The following is a 19300-nucleotide window of genomic DNA, read 5'->3' on the forward strand; positions in this document are numbered from 1 at the left end:
CTTTTTATTTTCTGGCTTCAAATCATTCACATTTACACAGGAAACTGTTCTTCCAGTGTTAAATCTGATTGGAACTAAACCATTTATGTTATAGGGGTGGAGGGATTGGCAGTCATTATTCTACTACCTGCTTTTTGCTCTGCAGTGAAGCAAAGTCTTAGTTTTAAAACAAATTTTTCAATAAATACTGGGGTTTTTTTTGTATATTTTTTCCCCATCTTTTAGAGATACACTCAACAGTTTTTAAGGAATTTTCTTTGAACCCACACATTGGAATGGTTTACTCCCAAACAGGGTTCAGGCAGTTTACATGTACAGTGTGACCCTGCTATAACACGGTAGTTGGGAGCTATAAAACCTGACCGCGTTATATACCAAGCCGTGTTATATGCAACCAAGTCAGTTAGCTGAAGAAAATCCCCCCCCCCCAAAAAAAATTGTGGGGAGGTGCTAATAAATGCAGGTGGTAAAATACGTGCTTCGTCGGCACAGTTACCATCTTGAATTGATGCATATTAATTGAGAAATACACCTGTAGTGAAAACAGAAGACATAATATAATAGTTTACTTTATTTAGAAAACCATGAATTGGTACATATACGTGAATCCTGGTTATATATAAATGTCTAATGTATAACTTGAATAGAGTATCAACACCGTGTACTCACCTGCGAACCTCATCATATACATTGAATCCACAATACTAGTGATTCCTTCGAAAATATGCACACACAGCTTTAAAATAATCATTAATTTTGTAACATGTCATATTGGTCTGAATTCAGTGGAAAGACATAGCACAATCACGTAACGAATGATGAAGCACATTTACTTTAAAGTAGGTTCCAAGTCGGTAAAAGTTAGTTTGTGTTTGAAGCCGCCATTGGCATAAACTTTCTCCTTACAAAAAGGAACTTTCACAGCACAGTTAACGTGTTCCAGTCACATTGGAAAATGCAAAAATCCATCAGATTCTGTCACCTTTTTTTAAAAGTTTGGTACTGACTTCCTTTGAAGAAAAGTTCTTTGCTGTTATTGAAAGATTGTAGTCGGCTTTCTTTGATGAAGGGTGCATGCACTATTGAAGTCACTGCTAAAGGACAGTTTTGGAGAAACAAACGAATGCCAATTTCTTATTGTGGCGGCAACATCAAATAATTTTATTGCATGATTGAGACTGGTATTTTTTTCATTTGCTGAGTACGTTTTCATAACAGTCAGTGCTTCAAAGGTAATCTGTTTCCTTTGAAATTTCAGGAAACTATTTAATCCGAGTACATTTTTAAAAAGGAATTGGTCATCGTTTAGACTATTCTAGTTACTGTCCCTCCATGCCTACTGAATAAACCAATAAGTAAGATGTATTTTTTTAATATTTTATTTTTTATTTTTTACATTTGTGGTAGCAGCATGATGCTGCCTTCCACGCATGTGTCTGAAAATTAACAAAGGGTCAACAGACAATAGAGACGCAGGTGTTTTGATGACAGGGATTATTACAGAAAACGTGAGCATTCTGAAGGATTTAATTCTGAGTGAAACGAAGGGGAATTTTACTTACCATCCACATAAAATGTCAGTCTTTGTAAATATATTAATTACTAGCGAGCGGTCGAAAATTTGATGAAGGATAGATTATGAGACAATGCCTCGTCCAGTTGATCTCCATTACCAGAAATGTCAACAACAAAAAAGCGGATATTTCACAACATACAGAACTCATGCTAGATGTCAGGATGAGCGGATTATGATATAACAATGCGCTGTTTAGATGGTTTGTCAGTATGGACAAAGAATTTGTTTATGTAACAATAGATAAATTTCAGTGCATTTTATATGCAGTCTGCGGCTTCCTTTCATGGGGCCTCTGAATTTCTACACTCCAAACCAATGGTTGTGTATAAAAGTTTAAACAGCCAACAATGTCGCCAACAAATAAAAAAAGCCACATGGTATGTTTTGCAGCCAATAAGGAAAAGCAATCCAAGTTTGCGACATTGGCGAAGACCTACGTGATCCTAGAATAAACTTTTTATGCGTTTTTTCTTCTTACTTTTAAGAAGAAAAAACATACTTTTTTGTGTATGAGAAAAATACTTTTTCATGTACAAGAAAAATACATATAAAATTTCAGGAACCAAGCCACGATCGTCTTGTATTATTCATACACGATTCCCCAAAATGATAAGCAACTTTTTACGTTTTTTTCTTCATACTTTTTAAGAATTTTTTTTGTGCACAAGAAAAATACATGCATATGAAGTATATGAAATTTCGGGAGCCACGCCACAACCGCGTTATATATGAATTCGTGTTATAATGGAGCACGCTATAGCGGGGTCACACTGTACCTGTTGAATTTTCATCTCAAGAGCCTTATGAGATCAATATCTCAAATCTCCTGTGGGTATTTTCATCTCAAGTAAATGTACTTTTCAAGCCTAAATACTGGTTTCATTTTAGAAACTCTCCATGTTTGAATTATGCATTTTATTGTTGGTCAGAAAGCAGACCCTTTTGAACACATCCAGCAAATATGAATGTTATGGAAACGAACACCCATTTCATAATAATAAAATTAATAATGAGGACTTTGTATAGCACCTAATCTTTAGAAGCTCTAACGCTTTACAACATTAGACAACACCTAAAACATAAAAGCATATATAATGATATTATTACGAAAAGAAAACTGTCTGCGTGGGTTCGAGTCTCGGATTCGGCTAATGTGGGTATGTGAGAAAGCTTGCCAGTAGCTTCTCGTGGGTCGGTGGTTCTTTCCGGGGTTTTCCCGGGTTCTTCCTCCACCATTAATACTGGCCGCCATGTATAGCCTATCGCGTGCTGAAAAATGGCGTTAAACCCTACAACAACAACAACAACAAAAAGAGAACAAAAAAAACATGCTGAAACTATTTAAGGTAGGGAACATTATTAGGTCTTTAAGTTTGTTCTTGCATTTGAAATAGTGAGTTGTAAGAGCACTATTGAATGAGATCACTGTCTTTGTGTCTAAGTACAGTGGGTATTTCATTCTCTGCTGCTGGGCCCTGGTATGCAAAAGAACGTTGTCCATATTTGTTTTCATAGTGGGAATAATGAGTATACGATTGTCAGAAGAGAAGCATAAATATCTTGCTGGTGTGTACACATGGGTGAGGTCAGATAGATATGTTGGACTGGAGTCCATCAGTGAAACGTAGCACAGAGAACAAATTTTGTGTTTGATTCTGGATCAAATGGATAGCCAGTTTAGGGTACAGAGCAGTGGGGAGGTGTGCTCTGATTGTGGTACTCTAAGTATGATCTGAGCAGCTGTGTTTTGAACTTTTTAAAGTTTCTGTAGTAGATATTGAGATGAACCAGACAGAATTGAGTTACAATAGTCCAGTCTTGAAAGTACTAATGAACACATAAGTGTTTTAGTGGCATCAACTGAAAGATACTTGCAAATGGAGCTGATGCATCTCAGCTCAAGATATGCAGCCTTGCATATATTCTTGACATGTTGGTGCAGTGTGAGAGTACTGTCGAGAGCAACACCTAGGTTTCGTACTGACTGTGTGAATTTAATATTGGTGTTGCTGATATTTATTGTTTGAGGTAAAGGATGTAAATGAGAAAGTCTTTTTGTTGTGATCAGAATGGCTTCAGTTTTATCATCATTCATCTGCAGCTTGCTACATGTCATCCATGATTTTACATCAGAAATGCACCTCTCTACACCCTGGATGGTAGCATCAACTTCAGTTGGGTAGCTAGATTTTGTATATTTGGGTGTCATCAGCGTACAATTGGTGAGACACTGGATGATCTATGACACTTGAGAGCAGCTGACTGTATAGAATGAAGAGAAGAGGTCCAAGAACAGACCCCTGTGGAATACCACAACATAGATCAACTGGGCTTGAGTGTATTCCATTTGCAGACACAATTTGTATCCTGTTGACCAAGTAGGACTTGAATCACAGTAAGGCTGTATCATGAATGCCAAATGCATGCTGGAGACAGTGAAGAAATATATTGTGGTCTGTTGTGTCAAATGCTGCAGATAAATCAGGGAGGATGAGGACTGTAATCTTTCCGCTGTCCAAAGTACTGTGGCAAGGGCGATATGCAGATTGTACATTGCTGAAAAGACTGTTTAATTCAGATGAGATACAAGTTGGGATAAAACACCTTTTTGTAAGATTTTTTATATGAATGGGAGATTAGAAACAGGGCAGTAGTTCTTTAAATCATTATGGTCAAGTGTTGATTTCTTCAGCTGAAGCTTTACAATGGCAGTTTTGAACAATGACGGGAAAGCCAAAAAATTGAGAGAGAGGTATTAATAATAATAATAATAATGAGGACTTTGTATAGCGCCTAATCTTTAGAAGCTCTAAGCACTTTACAACATTAGACAACACCTATAAGATAAAAAACATATAATGCTATGATTACAAAAACAAACACCATGAAATTAGAAAACATTAAAAAAAACATTTTTCAGATGAGATACAAGTTGGAATAGAACAACTTTTTCTAAGATTTTTTATATGAATGGGAGATTAGAAACAGGGCAGTAGTTCTTTTGTTAATATTAGTTAGTGAAGGCAATATTGGATCCATGCACTCAAGCAGCAGTGATGTTGGAATTGGATTAAGTTCACATGACTTTGGTGCACACTTCATCACGATTTTACATACTAAATCCATAGAGACAGGTTAAAATGCTGCTAATGGGTGCCTCTGATCGTTTTTATTTTATAAGCACTTTGTTGTGAGCATCCACCTGCTGAATGTGACCAGCGACCACAATGTCTTTGCAAAATATGCATTTCAACACTGCTATCAGTGACCACATTGCAAAACGGGGATAAATTCCACTGACCTTTATTTAATCCAGTGACCGCTTATAGAGTCTTTAAAAAAGAGAGGAATAAAAAAAAGAGGCTGTCTACCAGTATCTTTTGTAGGTATGCTTATAGTGTTTCATATTTTCTGTTGCAAACCAGACTAAAATATCTGTTGAGTATTCCAGCACTAGTTCCTGGCCTTAGTAGGACCATCGTAGCTACCGCCAATATGTACGAGTAAGATCCAGTATCCAACTCTATGAATGACCATATCGCAAGAACAGAGACAGACACCACTGACCATTTTTGTAACAACGATCACTTAGTAAATAGTAAAGATTGTTCTGATAAAAAAATACAAGCATGAACAGAACAAAAAACAAAAGAAAAAAAGATTCTGGCTTCTGTTTTGCATATGTACATGTTGCAAATTTGCCATTGTAATGCCAAAATTAAGGTAATGTTCGCATGTATTGTTTGTCTTTAGAGTTAATCCATATTACCTGGGGGTGAATAAGGTCTTTGTCTATTAAACCACCAAGTGAGAATCATTTGAGGGATTCAAATTGATAGTGTTAAAGTCTTGTGATTTTTTTCTTCCATTTAGTGTTACAGTGATGACATCCCAGTCACCAAGCTGTAATCTATTAAAGTTGGTTCAACAGGGTTGTACACTTTGTTTATAGAGTTAATCCCTGTATGTCTTCTTTGAATTAAGCCGTTGACTTTTGTCTCTGAGTAAATGATTTTGTTTCTGGGTGAGATAACTGGGTTTGTTATTTCATTACTTATTAGATTTGCAATGCACTTGACTGTCTAGATTTGTCATATTTTCCCAAAGCCATTTCAAAACCATCTTTACAGTTGATATCACAACTGAGCACTCATAATGATAAGACCTAGTACCTTAATAAAAATGGAAGAACCTCCAGCTAAAATGAGACAAAGTTTAACCAGGAGAATATAATTATTGTAACTGAAAGAAGTGAAAAAGAGCAGACCACTCACAGAATAGGGGTTTAAACATTTGTAAAACAAATTTAGGATGTTATAATGGAAAAGGAGTAAGTCAGAAATTACTTCATATGCTAATACATATACATGCAATCTTCAAATGTAAATGTGATTTCATGTTTAATGATAGAAGTATATCTTTATTGCTATATAATTTTGTTTTCATGTGGATGCATACAATATTTTAGCAAGAACTATTAATAAAGAATTGAATATATGTACAGTGATTGTGGTTATTTTTCTTTAAATTGTTTTGAAACTGGACCTTGGTAACTGGTCTTTTTGTACAAACCTGTAATGAGAGACCACCTGTCTTGAGAGACCATTATTTTTTGGCAGAAGGGGCAGACTCTCATAACAGGTTTTACTGTACAATCCATGAATAAAATGTGCAAGTCACTTGTTAGAAGACTTATTTATCTGTCATATCTCAGTAGAAAACATAATTAAACACACAGTGTAAAAAAATGATAGTCCACTTCCTCCCACTCTCAAGAAACATGTCACTAAACATCACTGCAATATTCATTGTCTTCAGTAGCTCATGGCAGTTGTTGGCATTCTGTATGTACTTAAATTGGCCTAGATTTTGGTCTGAGTCAGCATTGTGAAGCATCTTTGTGAGATGCTACATCGCTTCACCTTCAACTTCCTGAACCTATTTGGCCCCGGAGATTTTTGTCATTTTCACCTGAAAAGGGGGTAGAGAATGCGTTTTGTAGGTTCATTCTCAATACATTTGAATACATCTGCTTCCAAGAGTTTTTCACTTAGATGCCTAGTTGTGCTGGAAACATCATTTTTGATCTATTAGATATGTGCATATGCAGAATGCAGAAGGGAAAAGTCAGAGTATTTTTGTTGTTGATTGGACACATCATTTTCCTCTCCTGGCCACTTATTACTCCCAATCATCAACTTATCCTGCTTTTTGCAAAGGTTTGCCTGTCTGTGCACAGTTCAGGCTGTTTAAATCACCAGCCAAAAAGTCTAAAATCATGACACAAAATCCAATTCTGACAACAGGTGATATAATTAATATGATAATAAAGAGGAAGGTGTAGCTTAATTGATAGTAGCAATGCAGCAAAAACACTTTCACAAATCAAAAATCAAAATATGGTCTACACTTAACTTGGTTCAGATGGTAAATTGATACCACATGATAACACAGAAACCAAAATAAAAGATAATTTAAAACCTGAAATATGAATTTCAATTGACAAGACTTGTTGAGTTGGTATTTATTTATTTCTTAAAGTGTTGCAATCAGTAAATATTTATAACATTTTAATTGATTATATCATATATTCATATATTGTTACTTACAGTGTACTGAGAATTTTTCTTTTAAATAAAATTTAAAAGTTATCTTTAAAAGTATTTGACTTATTAAAAGTTATGAATTTTGTGATATTAATTTGAATTTCTGAGTAGTAACTGCCATTTTTATTGATAAAACTGGTGATATATCAAATTTTCATATAAACTTTTTAACTATTATTTCTTTTCACCAAATATATGCATTTGTTTTTTGTAATTTTGTTTTGAGTGATTTCGCAAATTTGTCTGTTCGCATTAAAATGAGGGAGTGGTATAATTACATGTATAAAGTTTCAAACCATTTTATAAACTTGTTAACTTTGGTGCACGGTTTCATGAAAAGTTGCGATTTCCATGCATGCAGAGTCACTATTACCAAGGATTCTTCCATCAGTGAAAGTTTGATGTTTAGATTTGTTGGATGTGTCCCAAAACCTGATTAGGTTTAAGGGACTGACCTTGTTTTGCAATTTTCTTTGCACTTTTTAACTTTGTTTTAACTGAGACTTTTTGGAGAAAAAGGTTGTAAGCATGTTTAAGCAAAAATTATTTGAGAAAATTGGCAAGGCAATTCTTAATTATTAATCCTTAGATGATGTGATTATAACAAAAAACAATTCAGATTTTTATAACTTTTCGACTTTTGGAATATTTTTCAGAATGTTTTTCACAAGCACCTTGTTTGCACAATGAAGCAAAAATCACTTGTGTTAAACAAATGAAAGCTTGTAACTTTTCATATTTTTATGGACGAGAGCTGATTAGATTTTCAGACCATAACATCTATAGCTTACACCTATCTAAACTGTGTTGGGACTACTTTGTGTGTGTGTGTGTTTTTTAATATAGCTTTAGCAATTTTAGTCATGTTGCTATGTTGTTGTCATTAGTGTGGTAGTTTATAGTAATGCATATAGTCTGCATCATGCCACAGACATGTAGAATCATGTCCCACACAGACATATAGAATCATGCCCCACACAGACATGTATAATCATATCTCACACAGACATGTAGAATCATGTCCCACAATATAGAATCGTGTCCCACACATTCACATTATCTTGACACCAGGCCAACCAGTCCTAACACTAACCTCTTATTGCTGAGCACTAGTCAAGTCTTTGGTATGACTTGGCTGGTGATGGATACTCTAACCTAGTCCACCAGAGTGGTTTGGACTTTTTTATCAAAAGCATGAGGTAAAAAAATGAATAATGTTATACTATGTAGACTAGATGATTAGATTTTCAGGCTTATGGATATTTATAAATTTTTGTAATTTTATTCAAGACTAAATTGTAGTGATTATCTATATAGCTGAATTTGGTGTAGTGTTTAGAATGTAAAGTTGCATAGGATCTATAAATAGATGCTTATGTATGTGTTTATAGTTACTCATAGTGAAATTATTAGTAAATATTTTGACAAGGTTTGGGCTGTTTCCCATTGGACAGGACAGTCAGGTGGGTTCTTAGAAGAATTAAGTCAATTTTGATTTGCTGGGTTAGGTCACATGAATGGATATTTTAAAATATTAGATTGAGTAGTGAGGTGTGTCACATGGGGTATATTGCAACATATAGTCATAATAGATTTTTGAAGGAGTATATAAGGGGAGAAATGAGCAATCAGATTCATTCCTATTTTGGATTCATTCACATTTTGGATTATTACTTCTTGTGTTATCAACAAGACTGCAGATGTATTTTTATGTTGTATTTAGATGTTATTTGAGAGGAGATATTTGTTTGGATTAGTCAGTGTCAGTAGAAAGTACTTATTGGACTAAAATATTTTTTTGAACTAATAATAGTGAATTATTCAAAGGAGTTCTGGACAATGACATTTTGACACATCAGGACTGTTGTTGGATGAGTATAATTAATGGATCTGACAACTATACGGAACATTTCATTCTTTTAGACTTGAATAGAACTTTCTAAAGATTTTTTTGGATTCAGTTCATAATACTGTAAGTTCCTCTTAGTTTATAACCAGAGTTGTAATAAGACCATTACAGCAATTACAGTAATCCTGTTTTTACACACTTTTGAACCTTTTGCACATTTTGACAAAATATTTATTGAAAGTCATTGAAGGTACTCTAAGGAAGTTTGTTGTGCATGTTTGCAGGCACATGTAGAAATTGTGTGACTTTCAAGCTCTTATAATATTTTGTTTGTGGGGGGAGCTTAGGTATATGGTGTGATGTCTTTTTACCAATACAAATTTATGTCCTGGGCACTTTTTGGGGACCACTTCTGTGACTTCAGTGGTTATAGATTCGAGATGTGGGAGGTCGATGGTTCAAACCCTGGCCAAGTCATACCAAAGACTTATACAAATGGTACTAACAGCTGCCTCACTTGGCACTCAGCATTAAGAGGTTAGTGTTAGGACTGGTCAGCTTGGTGCCAGGATAACATGGTTGGGTGGGACATGATCCAACATGTCTGCAGCATGATGCCTCATTGCTAGACATCGCTATAAACTGCCACACTGGAGATATTGTAGTGATATTACTGATTTGGAAAAAAGGCTATGATAAGAATCCAAATCACACACACACACACAAACACACTTTTTTGGTCTAAAATTTGCTAATCGGAAGTTTTCTCTATTCTTGATAATTTTTCAAAACTGTTTGAATTTGGTGAAAGGAAGACTAAGACCTGGACGTTTAATGAGAAAAAGACTGGGCTTTAAAATTCCATGTGTTATATTCACCTTACTAGATTTCTCCTTTCCTTTAGCAAAATAACAAATATACTTGTTTACAAATCAAGCCCAACTGCAAACTGCATGGACCCTGATCTGATGGTGCATTATGGCATGACAGATCAGGGTGTACCATATATACTTGCTCATGAGTCCAACTGCAAACTACAGAGAGTCAGATCTGCTGGCACATAATATACTGGACTGGCAGATATGGCTCTTTTCAGTTTGTTAGTAGTAATCAGTAGAACAAATAACACTGACCCTAATCTACAGGAGCATTATCCTACGGCATGTCAGGATCTTGGTTTTCTGCAGTTTGACCCGATTTATAAGTGAGTATATATTGTATATCGTATATGTTTGAATTTTAAGTAATTATATATGGTATTTCTAATGTTACAGCCTGTGTTTAAATGCATGAGTATCTAATTCAGGTTCGAACTTGGATGTTGTTGTTATTGTTGTAGGGTTTAATGCTATTTTTCAGCACAAGATAGGCTATACATGGCAGCCAGTATAAATGGTGGAGGAAGAACCTGGGAAAACCCCAGAAAAAACCACCAACTGACGAGAAGCTACTGGCAAGCTTTCTCACGTACCCACATTGGCCAAGCCCGAGACTTGAACCCATGCAGACAGAGGTGAGATGGTAGTGATCCATAACGGTGAGCGCTTTAGACCACTTGGCCACTTGGGGCCCCAGAACTTGGATGTATGGAATGCTTCAAGATAGAATCATATGTTGTTTTGAAATATGCCTGTTTTCTATGCCAAAAATATTGATGATTATGTTTTAGTTAGGCTCATAAGCGAACCTTAACACCAAAAATTTCTTCCTATAATAAACCTGGAGGTTTTATCAAGATAATTTTTTTTTGCTTTTTCAGAGAAATGGTGCTGATTATTCTGTTTACATCAACACAGCATCAGAATTTGACGGCAGTGACTCAGGGGCAAGTCCTGATGAGGCTGTGTCCTGGGGTAAGATCAAGAAAACAGCAACTCCTGTCAAGGTATGAACTAGACTAGATATACATTTTTGAATATGCATGAAACATGGTCCATTTTAGGACACATTTCCATGCCATAGCAGCCAAGTTTGGATTGGTGGATCAGTACAAAACATTACTTCCTTTTTTCACTTACCATGCTTGATAATGCAAATTGAAATAATAAGGACTCTGTGAAGATAATAGCAGTTCTGAGAAAATAATGCAAGCTGATGTGGGAAATAAGTAAATATCTTTCATGATCTTGCACAAGGAAGTAGAATTCACTAGTTACAGAGTGAATGGGCGCATCATAAGAAACATATACAAACATAATATTAGCTGAAAATATAAGACGAAAATGAGAAACTGAAAAACTAATATATGAACATGGTACTTCTCACTTGATGTTTCTTAACATGAATCATTGTAACCTACTTTTTATATCAAGATAACTTTTGTCTTCTCAATGAATGGCAATACATTGGTATCACTTCTCAGTGTTGGTGGAAGTAATGTAATCAGTGGTGTTAAGGTTCTCTTTTGATGTGTTTGAAAGTCGCTTATCTGCAATAATGTTTGCTGTATTCAGTGAGATTCAAATGTAAACCAGAAGTTTGTACCCAGATTCCCTTTTTTATCTACAAAGTCAGGAAGCTCAGGCATTATTATATAATTTACAGCCAAGATGTTTTCTACAAAGTAGTTGCTTAATGAGACATTAAAATCACACTGTTAATTAATCTCAGAGCCATGCTAGAGTCATAGGTGTGTAGTAATTCGCATGTCTGTCTGTCTCTCCATCCATCCATTCAGCATTTATAGGCATATCTAGTCCCACAGCTTTGGATGGACTATCTTGAAGCTTGGCAAATATTATGGTGAGCACCTAAAGATGTAAGTACGAGGAAACCACTTTGCTTTTGCAATCATTGTTTGAGCTATTCCCCCTTTTGTCTTGTGGCTTTAATGCAGGGTATGACATAACTCCATTAGCGCAGTTATTTTCCTAGTTTTTGATGGATTGCAGGATTTGTGAGCTGCAGGATATGCAGGGTATATTGATAGGAACAAATTACTCACTGTTACTCTAGTTCCACCAGTTATCAGTTTGACACAGAGGTATTTTGTCAGCATTGAATGTGTAAATGATGTAAGAGTTTGATGCCATTATCAACTATGTTACACTAAACATTCCCAATAAATATCTTTCAGCAATATTGTTATCAGAGGAAAACCCTAAGCTTGTAGAAAACGTTTTAATTATCTTTGAATCTTCATTTTTATCATCCTTTTGTTATTTATCTTCTTTTTTATCATCCTTTTGTTATTTATCTTAATTCTTATCATCCTTATGTTATTTATGTCCTTTCAGCTGTGCACTGAAGCCACCCTTGTCTTTCCCTTGATTGTGGCAGAGACATTTGCCAAGAGAGAGAAGGAATTCAAATAGTTGATGGACAAGGAAAGAAATAACCTTAAGACCATTTGAAACACACACACACACACACGTGCACATAATTCTATGGAAAGTGTGACCTCAGAAATTTCTCACAGCCAGATCTTGGTTTTAAGAAAATGTTTTCATATTTTTTTTATCCTGGTGCTTTTCGAAGGAAAAGGGGGAGATAAGTGATTTTTACCGCCGGTGTTTGCATTAATTCACAATGTTTTGCAGCCAATCCTGCATCACCTGAAATAGGAATTCAAATTTTGTTCTATGATTGGGTTGATCTGTGTGTACATTGGTGTTAGAATTTCTATGCATCTTCATGGAGTGGGACTGGGATTTGGGTGGGGTGGGGTGGGGATGGTTTAACAGAAAATAATTTCCCAAGTGCAAGACTTACATGTCCAGGGATTTGTGTCTGTGTGCGTGTATATAAACAATGTGACCTCACTATAGTATGCTCTGGCATAACATGAATTCGGATATAACACGATCATGGCATTACCTTTGAAATTTCATATCTTTTTATTTTTCTTGTACTCAATTTTATTTTTTTTCTTCTTAAAAGTATGAAAAAGAACTTAAAAAGTTTGCTATCATTTTGAGAAGAAATTGTGTATGAATTCAAACACAATATGATCGTGTCATAGCTCCTGATATTTAGTATACATGTATTTTTCTCATACACAAAAAAACTCTTCTTAAACGTTTGAAAAGTAATGTGTATAAAGTTTATTAAGGGATCATGCTGGGTTCGCCAATATCACAAATTGCAATTTTGTTTCCTTTATTTATGACAGAATATACCATCTGGTGACTTTTATGTGACAACATTGTTGGCCATTTAAACATGTTTGTATAGTCTTGGGTTTGGAGTGGAGAAATTCAAATGCATGATGATAAGAAGCTGCAAACTTGGATATAAAATGCACTGGAATCTATATATTGTTACATTATTAAATCCTTTGTTCATATTGACAAACGATCTTAACAGTGATTTGTTATATCATAATCCACATATGCTGACATCAGGCCTGAGGAGTACTGTAATGCTACAATCAACCAACCATTGAAGGCAGGAACAAGAAGAACTTCAGTTGACCAAATTACTGCTAATTGTTTTTTTTAAATGTACCTAGAAAAAATAGTTTTGCTGAAACTTCAAAAGGAAACTGATTACAATTGAAGCACCGCTGCTCTGTATAAATGTTAAGCAAATGAAAATAAATTTCAGTCTCGGTCAGTGTTCTACAATAATTTGATGTTGCCACCAGATTAACAAACATGCTTTTGTTTGTTCTGAGTGCCTTTGAGAGTTTTCAGTAATTTTAGTTGCCCTGGGTAACTGGGATAGGTAATTGTCTTCCCATAATTATTAAAGACATTCCTTATAGCTGTTAAGCAGAGTTGATTTGTGTGAAGTAGCTGTAAATGTTTACTTAGAAATATGTTTGATTAATGTACATTTTAGTTCAAATTTTTTGTTATGTCTGGGATCTATTTTGCTTGCTTTGTTCAGTAATCCGATCTTCATTGCTGTAGATCACACTGAGTTGTCAGCATCAGAAAATTAGGATCATTATCAGATGTGAAGTACTGAGCCTTGATCTGGATTTTCTGATGTCAAACAATGAGCATTGATCTGGATTTTCTGATGTGAAGCATTGAGCTTGGATCTGGATTTTCTGATGTCAAACAATGAGCATTGATCTGGATTTTCTGATGTGAAACATTGAACTTTGATCTGGATTTTCTGATGTGAAACATTGAGCCTTGATCTGGATTTTCTGATTTGAAGCATTGAGCCTTGATCTTAATTTTCTGATGCTGACAACAAGATGTGATCCTGCAGTTGAGGTTGAATTACTATGGTCTTGACATTTTTGTTGTATACCTATAAATTTTCAGACAAATTGATATAATCCCATAAAATGAGTGACAAAAAGGAAAATTGCTTTACTATGCTTCTGATATGAAGTTCATCTTAACTCATAAACCCAATTACATTTTTGAAGAGCTGATATATGCATGAATATCAGTTTTATGAATGAATCATGTAAAACAACAGTCAATAATTTTCACTATTATCACTGTTAATAACACCAGTTCTTCGATGCCTGGGGTAGCAGACCCATACAGCTATTGGGTAATTGTCAAATTTTGCATCACCAGCTGAATAACTGGGAAAGTTTATATCCATGGCCTGGCTGATAGCATTTGAACTGTTTCTAGTGGAACAGTTTGAGAGGCTCTGATGGGGAATTGCCATGGGCATGACAGCATTATTTTGACAGATATTTACAATGGGATTGTACAAAATTGTTGGAACTTGATAGAATTATGTAAAAGAGAATGCTGCTCATTTCCATTTGTTTGTCCAAGTGAGGTTAAAGCATAGTTATTCATGCAGTTGTAACCACGAAACCTTGAGGAGAAAATAGTTGCTGTATTGTTTGAGAGAATAGTATTACAAAATCAGAAAATCATGTTATCGTTTCCTACTTTTGTGGATTTGACGGTAAAATTCTGGCTTATAATGGAGTTGAAAATTTATAGGTATAATAAAGGATTAGATCAGTATATAATTCATTAAATTGAAAACTCTCTCAGATAATCTTGTTTTGAATCATTTTCTTAATCCTAATTAATTCTTAATTAATGGATATGTCCTAATTTATAATACATTTTAAAATATTTAATGTTTATTTAGATAGGAAGTCCCTTAAGTCAGATCATGAAATAGCTCTTTAGGTTGCACCATTTCAGACCAAATAAAAGCATTAGAAACAGCAGCACTTGTATGATTAAGGAATGATTAATCAAATAAAAGCATTAGAAACAGCAGCACTTGTATGATTAAGGAATGATTAATCAAATAAAAGCATTAGAAACAGCAGCACTTGTATGATTAAGGAATGATTAATCAAATAAAAGCATTAGAAACAGCAGCACTTGTATGATTAAGGAATGATTAATCAAATAAAAGCATTAGAAACAGCAGCACTTGTATGATTAAGGAATGATTAATCAAATAAAAGCATTAGAAACAGCAGCACTTGTATGATTAAGGAATGATTAATCAAATAAAAGCATTAGAAACAGCAGCACTTGTATGATTAAGGAATGATTAATCAAATAAAAGCATTAGAAACAGCAGCACTTGTATGATTAAGGAATGATTAATCAAATAAAAGCATTAGAAACAGCAGCACTTGTATGATTAAGGAATGATTAATCAAATAAAAGCATTAGAAACAGCAGCACTTGTATGATTAAGGAATGATTAATCAAATAAAAGCATTAGAAACAGCAGCACTTGTATGATTAAGGAATGAGAACTTGTATACCTTATCAAAAAGAGAAAACTTAGGTACATGCATTAGCATTGTAGATATAATCAGTAATGCGGGTTTATTTTTATTTTATATTTCTCTAGATTTTGAGGTTATTTAATTATTCAATATTATCTCAAACACCAAACTTGGAATTTGTTATTTTTTTATAGAGAAGTTAAGTAGAGCAATTGTCATAAGACAGTGTAATATATGTGTATAGTCATAGATTCCATTATGCTTTGTATGTTCCTTTCCTTATTGCAAGTTTTCACTTCAGATATGACCAGAAGGCTTTTGGTTACAACCTTTTGTACATTATGATGACCTTTTTGCTTCATGGAGTTTTCACCAAAAGACTTCATATTAGGTCCGGTTGGTCCTCAATTAAAATGATGCTGATTTGATATGTATGATGACCACTACATTGGTCTTTTTGAAAATCATAGCTTTGCTCCTCCTGGACAGATGGTTATACCATTATGGGTTTATGACTAGTTGGTCCTAAATAAATGTATTGCCCATAAGACATCAGTTATGGCCATCTTGATAATCCTTCTATCACTATTCATCCTGAACAGATGAATGGTCATATCAACATGAAATTTACACTGAAGGATTTAATATAATGCCTGGTTGATAGGAAAATGTTTCTCGTATGACATTTGATATGGCCACAGTGAAAAAGTCTTGTTATTGCTACACCTTCTGAATGGATTGTAATATTGAAATTAGGTTTTCGGGAAAAGATTTATGATGTATACACAATTCTAAATCAAAATGGTGCTAATTTGACCTCCATCATATCTACCAGTTACTACTACTTCTAAATGGAGTGAGTTCTCATTGGACAAGTTATTTGTATTTCATTGAATTTTAGATTTAGTATATGATAACTAATTATTAGGTGATTGATATAAACCACTTGCCATATCATATTGTGTGGCCATATCATATTGTGGTCGTATCATATCGTGTCCATATCATATTGCGGTGTGGCCATATCACATTGTGGTCATATCATATTGTGGCCATATCATATTGTGGTCATATCATATTGTGGCCATATCATATTGTGGTCATATCATGTTGTGGCCATATCATATTGTGGTCATATCATATTGTGGCCATATCATATTGTGGTCATATCATATTGTGGCCATATCGTATTGTGGTTTTGCACACATACCCATGATTGGATAGTCTTGAATAAATGTAAAAATATGTAAGGTTGCCTTGCCTGTATTGGAGTATGCTTTTTCTGTTCTGAATTATGAAGAGTAACTTAAGTCATGGTAACCTACATTTAGTGGAACAGGGAGGCATCACAATTATGTTTCTAATGACATTAGTGGTACTCTTGTTCTCATGTAGGCTTTAATTTAATCATGGATTTTCATTCATTTATATTTCTTGATCATTCTTTATAGATTCTCTTAGTACATTTTTAAATATCATTATAAAGCAGTTGTTTTTCTTAATTATAACATGGAGTCAGGATAATGTGACAGGGTGGGACATGATGCTACAGGTCTTCGACATGATGCCCCAGTGCTAGACATCACTATAAACTGTCATACTGCAGACATTGTAGCAATATGACTACAATTGTTGAAACTACATTAAAAATCCAAAAACAGACACACATACATACACACTTACAACACACACTCACAAATATACACACACACAGACACATACACGAACACATTGTACTCCTCAACCCACTGATATCATATTATGTGATATAACAGTCTCACAGCTAGGTATCTAATGCTAAAAATGGATTAGATGTTCATGTGTTGCAGGCTGGCAAAAGTTTTTACAATGTATACCCAGTCATGGACTTCTGATTTCCCATTGATACCTCAAGAGAACCCAGTAGTGACTGCAAGGTTGTGTCTGTTTTTAGTTACCACTACCCAGTTAGGTAAACCTTACCTAGTGTCTGAGCTTATGATTTGGAGAGTAGAGTGCATAGGTGACTGTATAGGGCAGTGGTTCTCAATCCACAGCTCATCAGCCCATTTAGCAGACTGCAGAAGTCCACATGCCAGATATTAAAAATAGTTTTTAGATTGATAAACAGGAAATAAGTTGTTGTAGGTGTGGCCCTCATACCACATTGAATGTCCACTATGTTAAATAGGTTTAGAGCTTCTGGTATAGGGAGGTATCACACTTCTTGTGATAGTAGACATGCGATGACATGTTTTGTTGAATTGTGATGTGTAAGAAAAATCTTTCTCAAAAAAACAAAACACAGCATAATTATTTTTGTCTGACGTGTAAACATGGTATCACTTTTCTGTCATAATTTTTATTTTAAAGGTTTCAGCAAGTCAGATTTGGGGGAGGGGGATACATTATAAAATGGTAGCAGGTGATGGTCTCCTTTCTTCAGTGGGTACTATGCTGACACAAAAGGTATACTAGTTAACCTGTATAAAAATACATGTAAAGAATGGTATGAGTTGTGTTTTGTTCCATCAAACTTGTCATTGTATCTGTACACTTATTTCTGTGAATATGTATGAAAACTTATGATCTCAATGTATTTTTTCCAAGAAAATGTAATGTATTTCTAATTTTAATTAGGGAGTTACTGTCTGAATAACCTTTTATGAATGAAATACACAAACAAGTTTTCCTCGTGTAATCTTTGCTAATATGTAACATTGCATTCAATGTTTATTTTGTTGTTTCATGTAATATGGAGAAGTGTGAAGACAAATTTCTGCAGCAAGATTCTTGCTTACATAATACAGTTAGCCACCCAGTAACCTGACAGATTTATTTTGTAAAGACTAATCATGCACAAAATATTTAATAAGAAAATAAATCAGAAAATAAGTCATTTGTTTTCTTAGTTTCTTCAAGTATGAAGTATTTATAATTAATTGAAAAACACCATTACACGAGATGCGAAGGTAAAGCGGGTAGTTTTTCACAAAGTGCAATTTGTACTATAATACCGATCAATCATTTTTGCGCGAAAACGAAAATTACATACAGACTTGCATAAAAAATTTTAATATGATAAATTTAAACTCAGGGATCAGAGTCAGAGGGATAGCAGCGTGAAATTAAAACTCAGTGGAAATGAGGTAAGAGAGACATAATTTTGGTGCCATGAAAATAAAGCGCTCTGCATTATGCTGATCTATTTTGTATTGCTAGATGTTATTTTGATTTCATAAAGTGGGGGATTGAACATGCATGATTTAATGAAAGAGTTATCTCGCGGTTGTATGTAATGAGTTCATTTGATGACCTTTTTTGACACCTGACTTTCAGGTCTTGTTAAGCTAGTTGATGGGTAACAGTTGAAAGGTAAGAATTAGTATTTCCATGAAATGTATTTCCATAACTTCATATATTTAGAAGATTATTTTCATACTTGTTTGGATCTGCGTTTATAAAAATAAATACAATTAGGAAGAAGCAAAAACTTTGCATCCTAATCATGTAAGTACAGGTTGAGAAACGAAATCGCAAAAATTTAAGTTTTGGATTTCCTCAGCTATGTGAGACATGAAAAAAATAATCATCGTATCTTATATTGTATTAATATCATATTTAATTTGGAGTCGCCACATTGTGTTGTTGTTTTGGGGTTAATGCCG

At 34.4% G+C, this 19300-nt stretch overlaps 1 protein-coding gene across 3 annotated transcripts in view; it reads left to right on the top strand.

The window, feature by feature from the left end:
• Nucleotides 1-18529, top strand: part of LOC149778301 (deoxyhypusine synthase-like) — a 65468-nt gene extending 46939 nt beyond the window's left edge. For all 3 annotated transcript variants that reach the window (XM_089939118.1, XM_089939119.1, XM_089939117.1), the window contains 2 exons: nt 10791-10916; nt 12268-18529. In XM_089939118.1, the coding sequence (XP_089795244.1) occupies nt 10791-10916; nt 12268-12345 (204 nt within the window). In that variant the 3' untranslated portion in view covers nt 12346-18529. The remainder of the gene's footprint in view (nt 1-10790; nt 10917-12267) is intronic.
• The last annotated feature ends 771 nt before the right edge of the window (nt 18530-19300 follow it).

This window comes from Sinohyriopsis cumingii, chromosome 17, assembly GCF_028554795.1.
Source record: "Sinohyriopsis cumingii isolate HCF-2022 chromosome 17, ASM2855479v2, whole genome shotgun sequence".
Classification (NCBI taxonomy): Eukaryota; Metazoa; Mollusca; class Bivalvia; order Unionida; family Unionidae; genus Sinohyriopsis; species Sinohyriopsis cumingii.